Source organism: Oncorhynchus mykiss, chromosome 30 (assembly GCF_013265735.2).
Source record: "Oncorhynchus mykiss isolate Arlee chromosome 30, USDA_OmykA_1.1, whole genome shotgun sequence".
Lineage (NCBI taxonomy): Eukaryota > Metazoa > Chordata > Actinopteri > Salmoniformes > Salmonidae > Oncorhynchus > Oncorhynchus mykiss.
The window spans coordinates 39,348,122-39,372,399 of NC_050570.1; the positions used below are offsets into that span (position 1 = coordinate 39,348,122).

The 24,278-nt window shown below is 44.3% G+C and overlaps 1 protein-coding gene across 4 annotated transcripts in view; it reads right to left on the reverse strand.

Moving 5' to 3' along the window:
- Positions 1-236: 236 nt before the first annotated feature.
- The window catches only part of LOC110521812 (low-density lipoprotein receptor-related protein 8), a 259,084-nt gene continuing 235,042 nt past the window's right edge, over positions 237-24,278 (reverse strand). Inside the window, exons 15-19 of one of the 4 annotated variants that reach the window (XM_036968637.1) lie at positions 22,186-22,338; positions 21,299-21,697; positions 9,773-9,841; positions 8,019-8,191; positions 237-6,540 (exon numbers count right to left, since the gene is read on the reverse strand). In XM_036968637.1, the coding sequence (XP_036824532.1) occupies positions 6,502-6,540; positions 8,019-8,191; positions 9,773-9,841; positions 21,299-21,697; positions 22,186-22,338 (833 nt within the window). In that variant the 3' untranslated portion in view covers positions 237-6,501. Of the gene's footprint in view, positions 8,210-9,772; positions 9,842-21,298; positions 21,698-22,185; positions 22,339-24,278 lie in introns of all 4 variants that reach the window. The other 3 variants (XM_036968636.1, XM_036968635.1, XM_036968634.1) reach the window with 3 other exon arrangements.

Consider the following 24,278-nt stretch of genomic DNA (forward strand, 5'->3'; position numbering starts at 1 on the left):
GATAAGGCCATTGGTGATTTTAAAACAGCTACTGAGTTCAATGGCTGTGATGGGAGAAAACTGAGGTTGAGTCATAACATTGTAGAGACTCCATAATAATGACCTAAATGACAGTGAAAAGAAGAATACAAATATACAGAATACAAATATTCCAAAACATGCATATTGTATGTAACAAGGCACTAAAGTAATACAGCAAATACATTTTTGACCTGAATGCAAAGCCTTATGTTTGCTGCAAATCCAACACAACACATCACTCAGTTACTGCCTCCTTATTTTCAAGCATGATGGTGGCTGCATCATGTTATGGGTATGCTTGACATCAGCAAATACTGGGGAGTTTTTCAGGATTAAAAAAAACAGGACGGAGCTTAGCACATGTGAAAAATTCTAGAGGAAACTTGCTTCAGTCTGTTTTACACCAGATACTGGGAGAGGAATTTACCTTTCAGAAGGACAATAACCTACAACACAAGGCCACATTTACACTGGAGTAACTTCCCAAGAAAACAGTAAATGTCCCTGAGTGACCAAGTTACAGTTTTGACATAAATGTGCTTGAAAATCTATGGCAATACTTGACATTTGCTGTCTAGCCATGACCTCCAACATCTTGACAGAGCTTGAAGAATTTAGCAAAGAATAACGGGCAAATATTTTCCGCATCCCTGGTCACAGACTCCTATTATTACAAGAGGGGAAAGTTGCACAATCTGATCAGTAAAGTTTTGGGTAAAAGTACTTACAACTGTAATACATGTTCCACTCAAAATAGAAGATTTTCAAAATATAATATTTTTATAATCTAATAATTAAATATCGTAATAAATTTGCCAGAATATGTTACATCTTCATCCCATAATATTGAAGTAAGTACGATGTTACAGCTGCTTATCTTGCATACTGTAGCCACCGAAACTAACAGACGGGAAAATGATCAATCAAATCACCAGGTAGCCTATTATTGTTCTGGCAAAGATGCCTCCGTAGTTGATTTCGAAACCATTTTATATGGATAATATAAACGTAGGCCTGCCCTACTCTCTTTTTGACGATGACTTGCTGCCAGTAGATTCAGAACGGACACCAAATGGACACAAAATGTATCCCCCCCCCCCCAAAAAAAATCTGCTACCGCCGAAAACGGCACTTTGGAGACTGGAAGGGCTGTGCTCTGCACAGGTAGAGCCGTATCTGTGCATGTGCCTGGCTGTAATCAATGCCAAATATGTTTCTAACATGTACTGACTCAGGGAGCTGAATATGTATGTAAGGACTATATTTTAGTTGTTTCATTCTTATTCATCTTAAAAAATAGGTTAGAATTTTTGTTCCACTTTGACGTTACAGAGTATTTTATGTAGATTGTTGACAAAAAATGCCTATTAAATCCATTTGAATCCCACTTTGTAAACACAGCAAAATGTGAAGAAATCCAAGAGGTCTGAATATTTTTGCAAGGCACTGTATGTTTAAAACATTATCAAAAGTTTTGTTGTATAAAAACGTATTTACAAGTTATGATTCAAAACTGTACTGGACTGTAACGATCACCCCTCCCCTCCTATGTGCCCTTTACACAGTGCAGAAGGCTTCTTGAAAAGTTTGTGCAACAAACAACGTACAAAATGTATCCGGTATGATATGGCTGTGGAATGAAGGTTTGACCGAGAACATTTTACATTTCCTTATGAACACCTCTCTCCCTCCCTTTCCTTCCTAAACACTGCCCTCTGAAACCCCCAAAAGCCATTTTACAACACTAACAGGTAAAAAAAAGAAGGATTCTGAACTAGGCATGATCCTTCAAGTATTACACATCCAGTAAAACATCAACTAGTGTTGTTGTGAGGACTGAGGAGGGACAATGACCATATCTTATTCACACAGAGAGAAACCAACCAAGCAGGAGAGTCACTAGGTTATATTAACTATAACAACATACGGCGCATGGAGGAGAATCACTAAGGGTTCCAGAATCATGTTTCTTTCAACAGACAAACACTGTACTGGGGGTCATCTCTGGGTTCCACTTCCGGAGTGTTGGCGAGGGTTCTTGAGCTCGTGGGTGTGTTCCAGTCCATAGTGTTTCCCTTTTCTCCTGTTCTTCCAGTGTGTTTAGTCTACCCTTCCAGAAAGATAAGCCCTTGTGAAAACAAAAGTGTTAATGGCCAAGAGGAGGCGAGAGAGATTGAGCGAGAGTTGCATTGAGAGGTGATATGATGCGAGTGGTGTTAGTCACAATACAGTCTGATGACGGAGCCGCATGGGCCTGGCTCCCTTGAGTGAGGATCCGCCATTAGAACATGCATAGAGAAAAGGATGGGAGACGAGAGGATGGTTAAAAAAAAGAACTAGAACAAACACATCTACTGAGGGTTTGTGCCACTTGTCGACCTAGGAGCCGTGACGAATCCAGAGCCTCGTGAAATCACTGTTCTGTTAGTGTCCATCAGAAACTAAGAGCGACTCCTTCAGTGTTTAAAAAGATCTCTGTGCTTCAACGGCATATAGTAGTGGAGAGATGTTGAAGCATCAAGAGTTTTCTGAACGCTTACATGTTGAGTTGATCACCTCAAGGCTCTGGACACACGCCATGGTTGCCAAGGATACTGGCCACTAGGGTTAAAGACACTAAAACATCCATAGAAAGACCAATGCTCTATATAATGCTCCTAATGTAATGTATACATCACAGCCGAAGTAGCGTAGAGTTCCAGATCCTAACAAAGAGAGTTATCCTAAAGTACATACACACAGAAATGAAAGAAGAATCAAAACACACAAGGTGCCAGTTAACGGACAGGCAGAGCACCATGTGCAGGACACAGTGCCTTCAGAAAGTATTCACACCAACTTTTTCCCACATTTTGTTGTGTTACAAAGTGGATTTAAAATTGATTTAATTGTCATTTTCTTTGTCAACGATCTACACAGAATACTATAATGTCTATAATAGAGTGGAAGAAAAAATTTGAAGTAAAAAATAAAACACATATATTTTTATTAGATAAGTATTCAACAACCAGAGTCAATACATGTTAGCAGCAATTATAACTGTGAGTATTTCTGGGTAATTCTCTAAGAGCTTTGCACATCTGGATTGTACAATATTTGCCCATTATTCTTAAAAAAATTCTTCAAAATCTGTCAAGTTGGTTATTGATCATTCCTAGACAGCCATTGCCAAGTCATGCAATACATTTTCAAGCCAATTTAAGTCAAAACTGTAACTAGGCCACTCAGGAATGTTCAATGTCATCTTGGTAAGCAACTCCAATGTATATTTAGCCTTGTGTTTTAGGTAATTGTCCTGAAAAAAAGTAAATTTGTCTCCCAGTGTCTGTTGGAAAGCAGACTGAACCAGGTTTTCCTCTAAGATTGCCTGTGCTTAGCTCAGTTCCGTTTCTTTTGATCCTTTCTTGCCGATGACAAGCAAACCCATAACCTGATGCAGCCAACATCATGAATGTAAATATGAAAAGTGGTACTCAGTAATGTGTTGTATTGGATTTGCCCCAAACATAACACGTTGTATTCAGGATATAAAGTAAATTGCTTAGACATATTTTTGAAGTATTACTTTAGTGCCTTATTGCAAACAAGATGCAATATTTTTATTCTGTACAGGCTTCCTTCTTTTCACTCTCCGTCAACTTAGTTAGGAAGGACACCTGTATGTTTGTAGTAACTGGGTGTATTGATACACCAGCCAAAGTGTAATTAATAACTTCACCATGCTCAAAGGGATATTCACTGTCAGCTTTTTAAAAACAAAATTACGATCTACCAATAGGTGCCCTTTGCGAATCATTGGAAAACCTCCCTGGTCTTTGTGGTTGAATCTGTGCTTGATATTCACTGCTTGACTGAGGAATCTTACAGATAACTGTAGGTGTGGGGTACAGAGATGGGGTAGTCATTTAAAAGTCATGTTAAACACTATTATTGCACACAGAGTCAGTCCATGCAACTTATTATGGGACTTGGTCAGCACATTTTTACTCTTGAATTTATTTAGGCTTGCCATAACAAAGGAGTTGAATAATTATTCTCAAGAAATTTCAGCTTTTTCTTTTAAATTTGTAAACATTTGTAAAAACAATTCCACTTTGACATTATGGGGTATTGTGTGTAGATCAGTGACACAAAATCTAAATTTAAATCCACTTTAATCTCAGGCTGTAACATAAAAAAAATGTGGAAAATGTCAAGGGGTGTGAATACTTTCTTGTATCTAGATCACCTGGTTTGCCTGAGAGCAAAACCATCGATTAAATCGTCACGTCCGTAAATATACAGATCGTCAGCGGCTGCTCTTAAATGATACCCATAAACAAACTGTCTATGTATAGATGTCTTAAATAAACCAAGCTCAGTCAAGAGGGCACTGTGCACTGTAAACGCTGCATTGTTACTTTGTATTGCCTTTGAGAATTGATGGAGGCCACAAACTACAACCTTGTGTGATGAATAGCGAGAGGCGTGAAGGATAGAAGAACATAGTACAATTTTTAGACGGTCCTTCAGTAAAATCTCCTTCAGTAAAACGTGAGAAGAATACAGTCCTCTGAACACTGCAGCACAGAGACAACTGTGGGTTCCGGAAGCTCTGGGTTCCACATAAATTGGTCAGTTCACTCAATATAAATAAATTCCAATAACCACAAATCCACTTTTATGTGTAGAGTAACACATGGCATGGATCTATATATGGGCACACAACAGTAGTGGAAAGAGACTAACTTCCTATTGAAACCCGCAGACAGTAGCTAGTGTAACGATGCTATAGTAACTGCCTACTGAAGGCTGTGTTGGAAGTGCGTGTCAGATTAACAGGACACCATGTCAGCAGCGTTCTACAGAGATAAATCACTTCCATTCATCTTCAGCAGAGTTCCGGAGCAGAGCGGTCCATTCTGGAGGGGAGGGCAGATCTAATCCTGGAAGACCCTTCCTGTTCCTGTCAGTATTTCTCCCATCCCCCCCACCCCCCGTAGGGACCCTGGAAGCAGACATTTCTATTGGAAGAAAGGGAGCCATGATGTATAGCTATCATTAATCAACCAATCAACCAGTGAGCTGTGCTGTGAGCGCTACAAATGCACCCTGCCAAATTATGTTTGTATGTGTGTGCTTCTTTGGCTGCGTTTAGACATGTAGCCCAATTCAGATCCCTGCCCCCCCCCCCACAAATTTTTCTTTTGACCAATCATATCAGATCTTTTTCAGAGGTGATCTGATTGGTCAAAAGACCAATTAGTGGGGGGAAAAGAATTACAGAATCGGGTTGCCTGAAATGTGTTTTCTTTGTGTCTGTGTGTGCATGTACTAGAATGTGTACCAGCTCAAGCCTATGTGCTTTCTTGCAGAAAACAGATGGAGTAGTTGAATTCAGTACCTTCAATCAGCAGGTTCTCATTTTTCTCATCAACAGTGCAATGACTAACACAGGAGAACTCAGACAGCCATGTTCTGCATCTCCATTGGTTCCTCATATTCAGAATTTTAGCATTATTATGTGACCATTTTCCCTTATATTTAAATCCAGTGCTTGACGTTGGAACAATGACTCACTCACAACAATTCTTCCAAAGTCTTACCTACTCCCAGACAGAGTCCAACAACAGCAGGGCTTGTACAGTTCCTAGTTTCAAAAAAGACCCCCTCCTCTCTCGTCTCCCGCCCCCAACCCCCATCCCAACCCGTCCCCTGTACACCTGTTCATTATCTAGTTACTTTTGTGTATCTCTGATGCCAGCAGAGCGGATTACCCATAATCCTCCCTCCCCCGAGTTCTGCCCTGCTGCTGCTTCTTCTTGTGGCGCTGCCCTCTGGCACAACAGCCCCTCCCTACAAATCCCACTCCCTTAACCCCCCCCCCCCCCCTCACCACCATCCAACTTGGCTCTGCCCACGCGTAGCCTATCCTCAGTGGCACAGGCCTGGTCCGGCTTATCATATTTACACCAGCAAAACACAAACAATAAATAAAATTCAAACACAAAATAATAATTAAAACACAGCTGGCCTTTCCTCTGTTCCTGGCAAAGTAGACTACATCAAGGTGCTCAGGGAGGTCCAGTCAGCATCTATTTATGTGCTCTGATGGGCAACGATGTTAATCATCATTAAGACAGACAGCAGCATTCACCACTACTGGTAACTACAGTAACGTACTAACTAATGGGGGCTGAGAGAAGGGCAGAGGACAGCACAGTAGTAGCTAGTAGTAGTGGTAGTAGTAGTAATGTAGTAGTTCATTTTTAGTTAGGAGTAAGAGAGAGAGAGAGGGACGTGTTTTAGTGACACGGGTTGAGGGGTACACGTATAAGTAAAAGATAACCCCCCCCCCCCCCTGTCCATGGGGGGGTCTACGGTACGGTACGGTACGAGCAGACTCTCTTTCTCTCTCTCTCTCTGTGCCCCTCTCCTCTGCAGTGTGGTCGCCCCGGGATACGGAGGGGGGAGGACGTGGATGGGGACATGGCGCGCCCCTCAGGGGAATCCGTCATCCTCCAGACTGAGCGCCACGCGCTGCAGAGAGCAGATAAAACAATGTTACCACACTGTGTCTGGGTGTGTGTCTGGGGGTGTGTCTGGGGGTGCGAGTGTGAAAAGGTCAGCTAAAAAGGGAGAGAGAGAGAGAGAGAGAGAGACAGAGAAAGGAGTGAGAGGCCAGAAGGCTAAATAGAAGAAAAGGCAGTGGAATTTTTTTGTTGGTGAAGAAAAGAGCAACAGAGGAAAGAGAAATCTGAGAAGCGACAGAGCAGGAGAGAGAAGAGAAGCTCTCCTTGCAGATCCCACACTCCTTTTCCTCCTCGTCTCTCGATCCCCCGCACACTGATTTGGCCGTGACGTGAGGAGAGCTGCATGCGCTTACAGAGAAGGACGCCTGATCCACCTCAGGCCACTTTGACGTCTCTATTTGACTGACACACCATCCAGCTAACATACAGTACGGTAAAGGAGAGGAGCAGTGGAGGAGAAGAGCAAAAGCACAGGTGGAAGCTTGTTCCCCACTACGCACTCTGAAGGGGAGCAGGTTTTCAGCATGGCCTCTCAGCACAACACTGTAGCATACCAACTGTGTGTGTGTGTCTGCGTGTATAACCTGTCACCTACGCCCATCTACCGCTGTCTCTACCACGCGGCGCCACCACAGCCACACGTGTCACCATGCCAACTGGTCCTAGCGCTAACCCATCCCACCTCTTTGTCTTTGTCTGCTCTGGTCCATGTTCATGTTTACCAGCTCGTCTGTATCTAAGATACCTTACAAATACATTGCTAGAAAAACAAAACACTTATTTACATAGAGAAATACATATAAAACCGGAATAATCTGGAATAAATTAATATGATTAAAGATTGTCCCATCGTCTATAAGGTGCAATTTCTGTCCTGGTTTTTGTTCCCCTCGTGCCTAATTTACACTCCAAAGGAACAAAACCAGGGAATGGATTCTCCCTTCACTAAGTCTGAATCTCAAATGGCACCCTATTCCCTATATAGGTCCATAGGGCTCTGATCAAATGCAGTGCACTATATAGGGAATGGGGTGTCACTTGGGATACAGTATAAGTCTTCCGAGGTGAGAAGATAAAGCTCAAAACACCGAGCGCTGTGCTTCCCTAACGCACAACGATAGCACACTAACACACACTGTCAAGTGGTGAATGGAGGGAGTGATAATGTGGTGGTAGACTGGTGATGAAGGGCTCAACGTCAATGTGAGTGTTTTTGACCAAGGGTGGGTTTGGAATGATTTTGTTACTTAAGTGTGTGTGTATGTGTGTGTGAGGATGTAAGCCTCTCCCTTTCTTCCACAGACCTAAGGAGACTTCCGCCGACCCACACACCCAAAACCCTCTCTCTGCTTCCAAGTCCCACCCACTCTCAACTCATTTGCCGGCAGGGTGCACGGGTGCCCCAGAGTACCAATGGGAGTTGCTGTCTGTGATCCCGCCCCCCAGGGGCAGGGCTATGAATGGCTGGTGGGCGCTGCCACTCACAGCGGGGTAGACGTGACCGATGGACTCTCCCGTACGGCCGATGTGAATCTCGTCATCGTCGTCCTCCGTGGTCTTGCGGTAGACAGGGTTGTCGAAGTTCATACTCTTGGTGTTCTTCCGGCGCCAGTTACGCCAGACCAGGAAGCCGGCGGTGCAGAGCAGGCCGATGACCACTGTGGCAAGGATAGGAACTGCGTGTGTGACACACACACACACAGCGACACACACATGGCGGGCACGTTAACACAGCCAGGGGAGGCAGAGCGGAGCTTTTGCATACCCACATATGGTACATGTGCTCTTACACACACAGCAATCAATCTATGCACACACAGTCTCTCGAAAACACACCTGTTCAAATACGAAACAAATACACCCTTGAACAGACACATGAACGTGCATTCACACCCAAACCCAACCACAAACACACTTAGCAAGGAGCATTGCACGTGCACAATCCCACATGGCTATTCTACACACATATGACCACACACATAGCATTCCATTTAATCCATGGCTGGGTATAGTGTTATTCCAGGAACAGGGAATAGGGGGTGTAGTGGTTGGAATGGGAATAGGGAAAAAGATTACGCCATGTCTGGCTGCTGTTCCCAGTCCTAATTTCCTTATCAGGCGGAGGAGCATGGCAGCATTCCCATGGAAGGCCCAGTCGAATTGGTCTATTGTTGGGGGTGGGGGGCACTAGAGACTCTTCCATGATTGAGCCTGAATTCTAAGAAACCCCTTTGTTCTCATGTAAACATTCCTTTGAAAAAAATAAAAATCTGCTTTTTGTCTCCCAATAGCTCAGCTCTGAAGCTCTCCAGAAACATGGAGGGAGAATTAATCGTTTCATTTACCATTGAGAGATATGAGAGGGGGAACGAAGTGAGGGAAGGAAGGAGAGGGTGAGAGACACAGTCGGATGTCTTTAACGGGCCGGGGTTTGGGATATCTCATTTTGAAGAGTCAATTATAGACATAATGTATGCTAGAGCAAGGTCATTTATACACTAAGCTGATCACCAGTCATTTCAGACATAATAGAGGTTTATCCTGGAGTATCCGTACTGGCCATCTTAAGCCAAAGGGCTATATATTGTAGTATGTGATAACATGGGCAATATGTACATCTGACTTAAGAGGGGTTAAGCCCTGATGCCCTATGGTCTTCAGGCACGGTGTTATTTGGATGAGCTCTACGTTGCCACATGGGCTCAATGAAGGATAGATAGATCGCTTTGTATTTCATAACCTACAGTAAATATCATGTGAACACACACACACAAACACTCACACGTGGTCATGATTTACTCACGCATACGTTCACACCACACACACGCCTCTCCTCTTTCTAAATGTCTAATTGAACTGTCCTCTATATAAGTATATGAATATGTATATATGAATAGTGTCTAAATAGTATTTTCAGGTATTTTTTGTCTCTTGATGCCTTGACAATATATTGCTTTGAATTGTAATTGTATTGTAATTGTATTGTAATAATATCTTGTGTTGTTCTTGTCCATAACAGTTCTGTACTCTGTCATGTATTTTATGTTTTCTGGGGACTCCAGGAAGAGTATATCTGCTGCATGTACAACAGTTAACGGGCTCCTGATAAAATAAAATAAACACGCTCACACACATACACACCCATTCTTCAGCCAGGCAAAGTAATTTGTAGGGGTGACGGACGAACGAAGCAGGGAGAAGCAGACAAACATCACATGGTACAGTAGACTTGTACTCACCTACAGGGATCACTATACCCAGGATCGCCACTGTTATGTTGTTACCCAGAAGGTAGTGTTCATTCCCAGCTGAGAGAGAGAGCGAGAGAGAGAGAGAGAGAGAGAGAGAGAGAGAGAGAGAGAGAGAGAGAGAGAGAGAGAGAGAGAGAGAGAGAGAGAGAAGAATGACAAAAGGGAATATAAAGAGAAGAACAATGTTTAGAAGAACAAGTGATAAGCACAGTAAAACACCTCTCCTTCCTCCTTCTATCCTCTCTAGATAGATAGAGTCAACTCCTGCCAGCCTGCACAGCGCGATATCAACCCAGAGCACATCGGACTTCTTTTTCTCCACCACATCTCCGGATTCCTGCCGCAAGCTCTGAACCTTTACTCCGGATCATCGCAACTAGCTAGCTGCTATCCGAGTGGCTACTCCTGGCTAACGTCTCTGTCCCGAAGCAAGCACCAGTTAGCCTGGCGCTAGCCTGGAGCTAGGCCCATCTCCCGGCTAGCCGAAGAGATACATCAAGCAATTCCTGGGCTTCAATGACCTCTTTTGTCAATTGGCCTGGACACGGAGCCCCGCCGATCCATCACGACTGGTCTGCCGACGTAACCATCCGTAGGGGTTTCAACAGGCTCTCCCGTTGCGACGTCCCCCGAGGCCCATCTGCTAGCCTGCTAGCCCAAGCCTGCTAGCTGTCTGAAATGCAGTGCCTCCAGCTCGCCTAGCTACTCAATGGACCCTAATATCACTCGGCTACACATGCCTCTCCCTAATGTCAATATGCCTTGTCTATTGCTGGTAAGTCATTTTTGTCTTATTTCACTGTAGAGCCTCCAGCCCTACTTAATATGCCTTAGCTAGCCCTTTTGTTCCACCCCCCACACATGCAGCGACCGCACCTGGCTTAAATGGTGCTCTAGAGACAAAACCTCTCTCATCGCCTAGGCTTACCTCAACTGTACACACATCCTACCATACTGTATATTATGCCTTGAATCTATTATTCCGCGCCCAGAAACCTGCTCCGTTTACTTTCTGTTCCGAACGCACTAGAAGACCAGAACTTTTAGCCTTTAGCCGTACTCTAATCCTACTCCTCTTCTGTTCCTCTGGTGATGTAGAGGTTAACGCAGGCCTTGCAGCTCCCAGCATCACTCCCATTCCCCGGGCGCTCTCATTTGTTGACTTCTGTAACCGTAAAAGCATTGGTTTCATGCATGTTAACATTAGAAGCCTCCTCCCTAAGTTTGTTATTTTCACTGCTTTAGCACACTCTGCCAAACCGGATGTCCTAGCCGTGTCTGAATCCTGGCTTAGGAAGGCCACCAAAATTCTTGAAATTCCATCCTTAACTATAACATTTCCTGACAAGATAGAACTGCCAAAGGGGGCGGAGCTGCAATCTACTGCAGAGATAGCCTGCAGAGTTCTGTCATACTATCCAGGTCTGTGCTCAAACAATTCCAGCTTCGGCCTGGCCCGGGTATCCTAGAAGGATATAGAGGATGCCTGGTTGCTCTTCAAAAATGCTTTCCTCTCCATCTTAAATAAGTATGCCCCATTCAAAAAATGTGGCGTTCTGCATTAGCATCGAATAGCCCCCGTGATATGCAATTTTCAGGGAAGTCAGGAAGCAATATACTAAGTCAGTTAGGAAAGCTAAGGCTAGCTTTTTCAAACAGAAATTTCCTGTAGCATTAATTCTAAAAAGTTTTAGGACACTGTAAAGTCCATGGAGAATAAGAGCACCTACTCCCAGCTGCCCACTGCACTGAGGATAAGAAACGCTGTCACCACCGATAAATCTATGATAATCGAAAATTTCAATAAGCATTTATACACGTCTGGCCATGCTTTCCACCTGGCTACCCCTAGCAGGGCCAACATCTCAGCACCCCCTGCAGCAACTTTGCCCCCCCCGCTTCTCATTCATCCATATCCAGACAGCTGATGTTCTGAAAGAGCTGCAAAATCTGGAACCCTACAAATCAGCTGGGCTAGACAATCTGGACCCTCTCTTCCTAAAATTATCCGCAGAAATTGTTGCAACCCCTATTACTAGCCTATTCAATCTCTCTTTTGTATCGTCTGAGATCCCCAAAGAATGGAAATCTGCCGTGGTCATCCCCCTTTTCAAAGTGGGAGACAGTCTAGACCCAAACTGTTATAGACCTATATTCATCCTGCCCTTCCTTTCTAAAATCTTTGAAAGTTCGAAGTTAATAAACAGATCACCGACCATTTCGAATCCCGCCGTACCTTCTCCGCTATGCAATCTGTTTTCCGAGCTGGTCATGGGTGCACCTCAGCCACGTTCAAGGTCCTAAACGATATCATAACCACCATTGATAAAAGACAGTACTGTGCAGCCGTCTTCATCGACCTGGCCAAGGCCTTTGACTCTTGTCAATCACCGCATTCTTATCGGCAGGCTTTGGCTTCTCAAATGACTGCCTCGCCTGGTTCACCAACGACTTCTCAAATAGAGGTCAGTGTGTCAAATCGGAGGGCCTGTTGTCCGGACCTCTGGCAGTCTCTATGGGGGTGCCACAGGGTTCAATTCTCAGGCCGACTCTTTTCTCTGTATATATCAATGATGTCGCTCTTGCTGCTGGTGATTCTCTGATCCACCTCTACGCAGACGACACCATTCTGTATACATCTGGACCTTCTTTGGCCATTGTGCTAACAAACCTCCAAATGAGCTTCAATGCCATACAACACCCCTACTGTGGCCTCCAACTGCTTTTAAATGCTAGTAAAACTAGCACCCTCACCCTCCCGCCCGACTAGCATCACGACTCTGGACGGTTCTGACCTGGAATATGTGGACAACTACAAATACCTGGGTGTCTGGTTAGACTGTAAACTCTCCTTCCAGACTCACATTAACCTGTTGAGTGTAGGGGGCAGTATTTTGATGTTTGGATAAAAAACATACCCAAATGAAACCGCCTATTTCTCAGGCCCAGAATCTAGAATATGCATATAATTGTCAGATTAGGATAGAAACCACTCTAAAGTTTCCAAAACTGTCAAAATATTGTCTGTGAGTATAACAGAACTGACCAACCAGGAAGTGCCAAAGAGAAACAAATCTCTCTGTTCCATTGCATGCCTTCCCTCCATTTAAAAGGGATATCCACCAGATTCCTTTCCCTATGGCTTCCACATGGTGTGAACAGTCTTTAGACATAGTTTCAGGCTTTTATTCTGAAAAATGAGCGAGAATGATCACATCGCGTCAGTGGATGGCTGGGTGCCAGCAGAGTTTTGCATGCGCAACAGCTTGGAGCAGACATTTTTTCTCTCTCTCCTATTGAAAAAGCTATGGTCCGATTGAAATATTATCGATTATTTATTGTAAAAACCACCTGAGGATTGATTATAAAAAACGTTTGCCATGTTTCTACAAACTTTACGGATACTATTTGGAATTTTCGTCTGCCCGTCATGACCTGCACGAGAATGTGGATTTCTGAACAAAACGAGCCAACCAAATGGAGGTTTTTGGATATAAAAATAATATTTATCGAACAAAAGGAACATTTATTGTGTAACTGGGAGTCTCATGAGTGCAAACATCCGAATATCATCAAAGGTAAGCAAATCATTTGATTGCTTTTCTGACTTTCGTGACCAATCTACTTTGCTGCTAGCTGTTTGTAATGTTTTGTCTGCTGAGAGAGATGTCCTAACATAAACGCTTGGATAGCTTTTTTGAAATCTGACACGCCAGGTGGATTAACAACAAGCTACGCTGTGTTTTGCTATATTGCACTTGTGATTTCATGAAAATGAAATATTTTTTGTAATTTCATTTGAATTTGGCGCTCTGCAATTCAGCGGATGTTGACGAAAATGATCCCGCTAATGGGATGGGTGCGCCAAGAAGTTAAGCATCTCCAATCCAAAATTAAATCTGGAATTGGCTTCCTATTTGGCAACAAAGCCTCCTTCCCTCATGCCGCCAAACATTCCTTCGTAAAACTGACTATTCTACCAATCCTTGACTTTGGCGATGTCATTTACAAAATAACCCCCAACACTCTACTCAGCAAACTCAATGTAGTCTATCACAGTGCCATCCGTTTTATCACCAAAGCCCCATATACTACCCAACACTGTGACCTGTATGCTCTCATTGGCTGGCCCTCACTACATATCCTTCGCCAAACCCACTGGCTCCAGGTCATCTATAAGTCTTTGCTAGGTAAAGCCCTGCCTTATCTCAGCTCACTGGTCACCATAGCAACACCTGCCCATAGCACACACTCCAGCAGGTATATTGCACTGGTCATCCCCAAAGCCAACACTTCCTTTGGCCACCGTTCCTATCAGTTCTCTGCTGCCAATGACTGGAACAAATTGCAAAGCTGGAGTCTTATATCTCCCTCTATAACTTTAAGCATCAGCTGTCAGAGCAGCTTACCGATCACTCAACCTGTACACAGCCAATCTGTAAATAGCACACCCAACTACCTCATCCCCATATTATTACTGACCCTCTTGCTCTTTTGCACCCCAGTATCTCTACTTGCACATCATCATCTGTACATCTATAACTCCAGTATTAATGCTAAATTGTAATTATTTTCGCCTCTATGGCCTATTTATTGTCTACCTCCCTACTCTTCTGCATTTATACACACTGTACATAGATTTTTCAAATTTTATTTTATTTTGTGTTATTGACCCTACGTTTGTTTATGTGTAACTCTGTGTTGTTGTTTTTGTCACACTGCTTTGCTTTATCTTGGCCAGGTCGCAGTTGTAAATGAGAACTTGTTCTCAACTGGCCTACCTGGTTAAATAAAGGTCAAATAAAAAATGAATTAATAAAATAGAGGCAGTGCCCTCCCTTCTTCCCTACACCTCTCATGTTTTGTCTAATGGTCCCTTGTCCCACCATCTCATCTCCCCCTCTCCCCCATCTCTCCCCTTCACCTCTAACCCAGGTTTGTGTGGAGCTCAGGCCTTCTCGAGGAAATAAATCCAGCCTCATCTCCCCATTAGGGCTGTTGGGCCATTAGCAACACTCTAATTATCCAGCTATAATGGAGCCTAGCCTGGGAGATTAACAGGGCAGATCATAACGACTACAGCCGCATAATGATAGCCTCCACACAATCAGATAGTGAATGAATCTATCACACACAAACACACACACACACACACACACACACACACACACACACACACACGTGAGTGAGTCTAATACTCTAAACTGGAGGTATTGTACAGTAGTTTCTGACTAAGCGAAAGTGGAGGAAATGTCACGTGGTTCCCAAAGCATGAGTGACGTCCAATAGGCTCTAAGACTCCAAAAGGGGATTAATCAAATCATATTAAAATGTGTTATGAAAGAACTGGCCCTGAGGCTCTGGAGGGTGGGAACTGTGGAATGAGGGGACTGAAGTTGCTGAAAAGAGTGAATTTCATTATGGAGTATTATTATCGGGGAGGGATTTTACAGTAGTGCACAGAACATACAAGTGATCCATTTTGACTGTCTCTGAACTTTGACCTGCAGGGTTACTCTCTCTCTCTCTCTCTCTCTCTCTGTGTCTGTGGGTGTGCGTGGGAGCTGTACCAGTGTTTTGTTGCTACCCCACTATCCACTGTTTCGCTTTCATCTTTTAGTTGCAGCGCCTGCGCCTTTTCCGCTCTGCCGCGCACAGCGTAATGCAACGCACGTGTAACAGCTGATGTTGGCAAAACCCTCCGATGTGCATTGTGCACCAACTCGGAATAACACACACAACCTGTGGGTTGGGAAAATCGGGAAAGCAGCTGGTCGTGTCCCATTTTCCCCCGTCCATCTCCCCCCCCTCCCTACGACTGTTTGCGGTGCAGTAGTAGGAGCATTTTTCCTTCTTAGAACATTGGAACATGCTTTTGCTTCTGAAGTCCGGTTTGTTAGGGGACCACAGAGAGACTGCTTACTGGAACATCCCCTCCTAACTCTTCCTAAACCTCTGTCTCCCATTCCCTCTTCTTCCTCTATACATCATTTTCTGTCAGCTCACTAAACTCTCCTCTTAACTCCCATCTGTTCTCTCCGTCCTCTACTCTCTAACTCTTCCTCTCACCCTTAGGCTCTCTCTCTCTCTCCATCACTTTAAACTATACCTTTCTCATCCCTTCTTTCCCCCTCCTCTCTGTACCACATTGCTAAATCCCAACCATCTCCGTACTCCCTCCCTCTTCTCTACTCAACTCTCTGCCCCCCAGCTTCTCTCCCTCTCTCTCACTATACCGTGTCTGTAGAGTGATCAGCAATGGTTCGACCTATATAGTCCAGACTCCAGAGCAGGCTCACCACATTCATAGTTTAGCCTAGCGTGGTTCTGCTGCTTACTTTTTATGAATACAAACCCAGCGACTCTCGCTGTGCTCCTCCTCATAAATAACTACTACACACACTAATCAATATGAACACTTCCCAGAGACTGTCGTAACAAACTCTGGCCTGACGGTGGCGCTCTATCATCTGGGTTATATGGGAAAGTATACACATATACATACACAGTTGAAGTCGGAAGTTTACATACACTTAGGTTGGAGTCATTAAAACTCGTTTTTCAACCACTCCACAAATGTCTTGTTAACAAACTATAGTTTTGGCAAGTCAGTTAGGACATCTACTTTGTGCATGTAACAAGTCATTTTTCCAATATTTGTTTACAGACAGATTATTTCACTTATAATTCACTGTATCACAATTCCTGTGCGTCAGAAGTTTACATACACTAAGTTGACTGCCTTTAAACAGCTTGGAAAATTCCAGAAAATGATGTCATGGCTTTACACTAAGTTGACTGCCTTTAAACAGCTTGGAAAATTCCAGAAAATGATGTCATGGCTTTAGAAGCTTCTGATAGACTAATTGACATCATTTGAGTCAATTGGAGGTGTACCTGTGGATGTATTTCAAGGCCTACCTTAAAACTCAGTGCCTCTTTGCTTGACATCATGGAAAAATCAAAAGACATCAGCCAAGACCTCAGAAAAATAATTGTAGACCTCCACAAGTCTGGTTCATCTTTGGGAGCAATTTCCAAACACCTGAAGTTACCACGAACATCTGTACAAACAATAGTATGCAAGTATAAACACCATGGGACCACGCAGCCGTCACACCGCTCAGGAAGGAGACACGTTATGTCTCCTAGAGATAAACGTACTTTGGTGCGAAAAGTGCAAATCAATCCCAGAACAACATCAAAGGACCTTGTGAAGATGATGGAGGAAACAGATACAAAAGTATCTATATCCACAGTAAAACGAGTCGATATTGACACAACCTGAAAGGCCCCTCAGCAAAGAAGAAGCCACTGCTCCAAATCCGCCATAAATAATACAGACTACAGTTTGCAACTGCACATGGAGACAAAGATCCTACTCTTTGGAGAAATGTCCTCAGGTCTGATGAAACAAAACTAGAACTGTTTGGTCATAATGAGGAAAATTGTTTGGAGGAAAAAGGGGGAGGCTTGCAAGCCAAAGAACACCAGCCCAACTGTGAAGTACGGGGGTGGCAGCATCATGTTGCGGGGGTGCTTTGCTGCAGGTGGGACTGGTGCACTTCACAAAATAGATGGCAGCATGACGAGGAAAATTATGTGGATATATTGAAGCAACATCTCAAGACATCAGTCAGGAAGTTAAAGCTTGGCTATTCTTTAAACGTGCCTTCCTCACCATCTTAAAATAAGCATGCCCCCCTCAAAAAATGTAGAACTAGGAATAGATATAGTCCTTGGTTCACGCCAGACCTGTCTGCCCTTGACCAGCACAAAAACATCCTGTGGCGTTCTGTATTAGCATCAAATAGCTCCCGTGATATGCAACTTTTCAGGGAAGTTAGGAACAAATATACACAGGCAGTTAGAAAAGCTAAGGCAAGCTTTTTCAAACAGAAATTTGTATCCTGTAGTACTAACTCAAAAAAGTTCTGGAACACTGTAAAGTCCATGGAGAATAAGAGCACCTCCTCCCAGCTGCCCACTGCTCTGAGGCTAGGAAACACTGTCACCACCGATAAATCCACTATAATTGAGAATTTCAATAAGCATTTCCCTACGGCTGGCCAGCATGGCTACCCCTACCCCGGTCAACTGCCCGGCATCCTCCACAGCAACCCGCCAAAGCCCCCACCATTTCTCCTTTACCCAAATCCAGATAGCCGATGTTCTGAAAGAGCTGCAAAATCTGGACCCATACAAATCAGCCGGGCTAGACAATCTGGACCCTCTCTTTCTAAAATGATCTGCCGAAATTGTTGTAACCCCTATTACTAGCCTGTTCAACCTCTCTTTCGTATCGTCTGAGATTCCCAAAGATTGGAAAGCTGCCGCAGTCATCCCCCTCTTCAAAGGGGGTGACACTCTAGACCCAAACTGCTACAGACCTATATCTATCCTACCCTGTCTTTCTAAGGTCTTCGAAAGCCAAGTTAACAAACAGATTACTGACCATTTTGAATCCCACCATACCTTCTCCGCTATGCAATCTGGTTTCAGAACTGGTGATGGGTGCACCTCAGCCATAATCAAGGTTCTAAATGACATCATAACCGCCATCGATAAGAGACATTACTGTGCAGCCGTATTCATCGACCTGCCCAAGGCTTTCGACTCTGTCAATCACAACATTATTATTGGCAGACTCGACAGCCTTGGTTTCTCAAATGATTTCCTCACCTGGTTTACCAACTACTTCTCTGATAGAGTTCAGTGTGTCAAATCGGAGGGCCTGTTGTCTGGACCTCTGACAGTCTCTATGGGTGTGCCACAGGGTTCAATTCTCGGGCCGACTCTCTTTTCTGTATACATCAATGATGTTGCTCTTGCTGCTGGTGATTCTCTGATCCACCTCTACGCAGACGACACCATTCTGCGAGCTTCAATGCCATACAACTCTCCTTCCGTGGCCTCCAACTGCTCTTAAACGCAAGTAAAACTAAATGCATGCTTTTCAATCGATTGCTGCCCGCACCTGCTTGTCCGTCCAGCATCACTACTCTGGACGGCTCTGACTTGAATACGTGGACAACTACAAATACCTGGGTGTCTGGTTAGACTGTAAACTCTCCTTCCAGACTCACATTAAGCATCTCCAATCCAAAATTAAATCTAGAATCGGCTTCCTATATCGCAAAAAAAGCATCATTCACTCATGCTGCCAAACATACCCTCGTAAAACTGACCATCCTACCGATCCTCGACATTGGTGATGTCATCTATAAAATAGCCTCCAACGCTCTACTCAACAAACTGGATGCAGTCTATCACAGTGCCATCCGTTTTGTCACCAAAGCCCCATACACTACCCACCATTATGACCTGTATGCTCTCGTTGGTTGGCCCTCGCTTCATACTCGTCGCCAAACCCACTGGCTACAGGTTATCTAGGTAAAGCCCCGCCTTATCTCAGCTCACTGGTCACCATAGCAGCACCCACTCGCAGCACGCGCTCCAGCAAGTATATCTCACTGGTCACCCCCAAAGCCAATTCCTCCTTTGGTCGTCTTTCCTTCCAGTTCTCTGCTGCCCATGACTGGAACAAATTGCAACAATCTCTGAAGCTGAAGACTCACATCTCCCTCACTAGCTTTAAGCACCAGCTGTCAGAGCAGTTTACAGATCACTGCACCTGTACTTAGCCTATCTGTAAACAGCCCATCTATCTACCTACCTCATCCCCATACTAGTATTTATTTATTTTGCTCCTTTGCACCCCAGTATCTCTACCTGTACATTCATCTTCTGCCGATCTACCATTCCCAGTGTTTAATTGCTATATTGTAATTACTTAGCCTCCATGGCCTATTTATTTCCGTAACTTACCTCATTTGCACTCACTGTATATAGACTTTTTGTTTTCTTTTGTTCTACTGTATTATTGACTGTATGTTCTGTTTATTCCATGTGTAACTCTGTGTTGTTGTATGTGTCAAATTGCTACGCTTTATCTTGGCCAGGTCGCAATTGCAAATGAGAACTTGTTCTCAACTAGCTTACCTGGTTAAATAAAGGTGAAATAAAATAAATAAATAAATAAAATAGGTCGCAATTGGGTCTTCCAAATGGACAATGACCCAAAGCATACTTACAAAGTTGTGGCAAAATGGCTTAAGGACAAAAAAGTCAAGGTATTGGAGTGGCCATCACAAAGCCCCGACCTCGATCCTATAGACATTTTGTGGGCAGAACTGAAAAAGCCTGTGCGAGCAAGGAGGCCTACAGACCTGACTCAGTTACAACAGCTCTGTCAGGAGGAATGGGCCAGAATTCACCCAACTTATTGTGAGAAGCTTGTGGAAGGCTACCCGAAACATTTGTCCCAAGTTGAACAATTTAAAGGCAATAATACCAAATACTAATTGAGTGTATGTAAACTTCTGAACCACTGAGAATGTGATGAAATAAATAAAAGCTGAAATAAATCATTCTCTCTAATATTATTCTGACATTTCACATTCTTAAAATAAAAGTGGTGATCCTAACTGACCTAAGACAGGGCATTTTTATTCGGATTAAAGGTCAGGAATGGTGAAAACTGAGTTTAAATGCATTTGGCTGAGGTGTATGTAAACGTCCGACTTCAACTGTATGTACGGGTGAGTCATCCAGTGTGTTTTGCTGAGTGTCTTCATCTAGTGCAAGCTGAAAGAGCCCGATGAGAGTGGTGTAAGTTGAATCATTGATTTTCTATTTGTCTGTTCAGCACACAGTTTTAACCAAGCTCACCGCAGATGTGTTTCCCGTTGTTACAACTATAATCACAACGGACTTTGTTGTCTTAAAAAAGATTGCATAGGAAACACATTTTAAGCAATTTAAGTCATTTTCATTGTCATTTCATCGTTGTTTTCCATATGCAGTATGTTGCTCTCAAGCTGTCGTTGCCAATAAAGCTTGATTGAAAGGAGGACGACAAAAGGAAAAGGGAATGAGTCCTGGAGAGAGGGAGAGAGAGACAGGCAGAGCGAGAGAAAGAAAGAAAAAGAAAGGGATCCCAGGTTTGCAGGACTCAAGATGACAGATGAGGGAAGGGACAATGGGAAGGGACAATGGGAAGGGACAATGGGAAGGGACAACGGGTCTGCAAGCGTAAGTTAGCGCTGGCTTTCTGCATGAGCACTTTGTGACAACTGCTGGTGTAAAAAAAGGACTTGAAAAATCAATGTGACTGATTGATTGACAGGTAAACCACACCCCTCTGATGAGGAGAGGAGAGGCAGGGTGGACAGACGTGATGCACTGAGTGATTCTCTCATACACTGTAGAGAGTGGCCTAGTCTGTCATTACACACTCAAACTGTCTGTCACAGGTAAAGAGAAGAGAGATGGAGAACAGAGGGAAGAGCGCTCGGGAGGAATATTTAGTGGGAGAGTAGCCGCTCCATCGTTGTGACAAGAGTACGTAGTTGTTGATACACATCTGTATCTGTTCATACATGTATACACAAGCCCGCACGGAAACACACACACACACACACACACACACACACACTTCTGAAAGCCACTTACAGCGGTGGGAGAGGTTAGCGTTCTCTCTTTGAATGTTGTTCGGGGGTAGAGGGGGGCTGTGTGTGGAGGTGGAGCGGGGACCAGGGGTGGAGGTTGCAGGCAACGTGGTGGTGGATGAGGAGGTGGAGGGGGGTGTCCTCCATGAAGCTGTGGTCCTGGGGGGAGGAGGAGGGGGGGACGTTGTAGAAGCTGTGGTCGACCGCGTGGTGCTGGGCTGATGTGTGGTTTTGGCCGTATGTGGTCGCGCAGTTGTGGAGGTGGTTGTAGGAGCAGCTGTGGTTGTACTGGTTGGAGTCGTGGTTGTAGAAGTAGCTGTGGTTGTAGTAGTGGTTGTAGTCGGAGCTGGGGTGGAAGTAGTGGAGGTTGTGGTAGGAGCTGCTGTGGTTGTCTTGGGTTTGACTGCAGGGAGGAAGAGCACATTAAACAGAGACCCGAGAGTTATCAGGCTGGCAGCTCGGCTGATAGCACAGACAAGCGTTTCACCGTAAACAGACACAGACAGCTGTACAGTTTACATGAACAGACACCAACAAAAATGGGTCTGAACTACTCAAAACTGCCTTCTCTGCACTTACAACTCAGAAAATGCTTGTCGAGCACACATTATAGGGAATACACCATTTTGTATTTATTTAGTTTCTCTCTGGTACAGAGAGAGTATCTGCAGTACAGTTATGCTGCCCAGTGGCCTGTGTGTGTGTGTATTCTCTCTCTCTCTCTCTCTCTCTCTCGACGTAGAGAGTCTTCAGAGAAGGGGACAGGAAAAGAAACAGTGTTCCCAGAGGAGGACAGTTTGATTGGCAGATGGAATCTTCGTCTGTTTGGCATGCGGGAGAGTTGTAAAGTGGGGGAGGAAAAAGTTGCGCGACGGGGTTTAAACAGTTTACCTGTGACACAGCGCCTCATGTCGGGCCCTAGCTCCATGTCATCGGGGCAGGCGCAGGTGTACTTGGGGGAGTGGTCTGTGATCTGTGGGGCTTTGAGACACAGGTACTGGCAGCCCCCGTTAGGTAGACTGCCCATGTTACAGCTGTCTGGAGCTAGGGAGAAGAAACACCCGAGACATGTCATACATTATTGTGAAGTGGGTAACAGGTGCGGCTCTCTCGCTCGCATTATACAACAATGACTTCAAACAGAATCCCAAGTTCAAGAACACCGGGAGTAGGCAGCACGGCAAAATGTTTTTTGGAATATTATGAAGCGACGTTACAAAACAACCCCCTTCGCATCCTATAAGGCTGCACACACACCTCACTTAGGTCTAAAACTGAGCATCTTTGACATTCTTTGAACTGGGCTTCCAGGGACTGGAGAAAGAGCTTTCGAGTTCCCTATATTATACAACTCTGAAGAGGAGATGGGAGAGGATGACAATAATAAGCGATGGGACGTGTGCTGTTATACAGGAGGACGCTGCAAACCCTGCAGAGAACTCGCAATACTTTGCTCTCACAGAAACTCAACTAGCTTCCAAAGTTCAGTTTCACACAAAAAAAGAAAAGCTGAGGGGGAAATATACTGAACTAAAAAAATGAAACACAACATGCAACAATTCCAACAATTTTATTGAGTTACAGTTCATATAAGGAAATTGGTCGGGCCAATCCGAATGAGTTTTCCCCCACAAAAGGGTGTTATTACAGACAGTAACACTCCTCAGTTTCATCAGCTGTCTCAGGTGGCTGGTCTCAGACGATCCCGCACGTGAAGAAGCCGGATGTGGAGGTCCAGAGCTGACGTGTTTACACGTGGTCTGCGGTTGAGAGGGCGGTTGGCCGTACTGCCAAATTCTCTAAAACGACATTGGAGGCGGCTTATGGTAGAGACATTAACATGAAATTACCAGTTCTGGTGGACATTCCTGCAGTCTTCATGCCAATTGCACACTCCCTCAAAACTTCTGTTGCATTTTGTTGTGTGACAAAACTGCACCTTTTAGAGTGGCCTTTGATTGTGCCCCAGCACAAGGTGCACCTGTGTAATGATCATGCTGTTTAATCTGATTCTTGATACGCCACACCTGTCAGGTGGATGCATTATCTTTTCCAAATGTATATCCTAACAGGGATATAAACAAAATTGTGCATTTGAACATTTGAGAGAAATAAGATTTCTGTGCGTATGGAACATTTCTGGGATCTTTTATTTCAGTTCATGAATCATGGGACCAACACTTTACATGTTGCATTTAAATTTTTGTTCAGCATAAAAAGTATTTTCTGAAATGTGTACATTTAAAAATGCCTGAGAAATGAACGTGATCTTTTCACAGGATATGAAAATAGAACCATTTAAAATGAAGTGTAGGTGTATTGAATGATCTTTCATTTTGGGTTATGAAAAGAGTGCGAGAGAGAGAGTGCGAGAGAGAGAGAGAGAGAGAGAGAGAGAGAGACAGTGCTGCGAGAGAGAGAGAGAGTGCGAGAGAGAGAGAGAGAGAGAGAGAGACAGAGTGCGAGAGAGAGAGAGTGTGAGAGAGAGAGAGAGAGAGAGAGAGAGATAGAGAGAGACAGAGTGCGAGAGAGAGAGTGCGAGAGAGAGAGAGAGAGAGAGAGACAGAGTGCGATAGAGAGAGAGAGAGAGAGAGACAGAGTGCGAGAGAGAGAGAGTGCGAGAGAGAGAGAGAGAGAGACAGAGTGCGAGAGAGAGAGAGAGAGAGAGAGAGAGAGAGAGAGACAGAATGCGAGAGAGAGAGTGCGAGAGAGAGAGAGAGAGAGACAGAGTGCGAGAGAGAGAGAGAGAGAGAGAGAGAGTCAAAGCAAGACAGAGAATAGGGTAGCGAAATCTTCCTGAAACCAATTCTGCAGAGGTGGCACTATGATAAATATTTCACCTTGGAGATACTGTACATGAGGAACTAAATCTGAGTCTCAAATTGCACCCTGTTCCCCATGTCGTGCACTACTTTTGACCAATATGTAGGGAACGGGGTGCCATTTGGGACGCCGGCTAACTCTGCAGCACAGCAGTAGTTCAT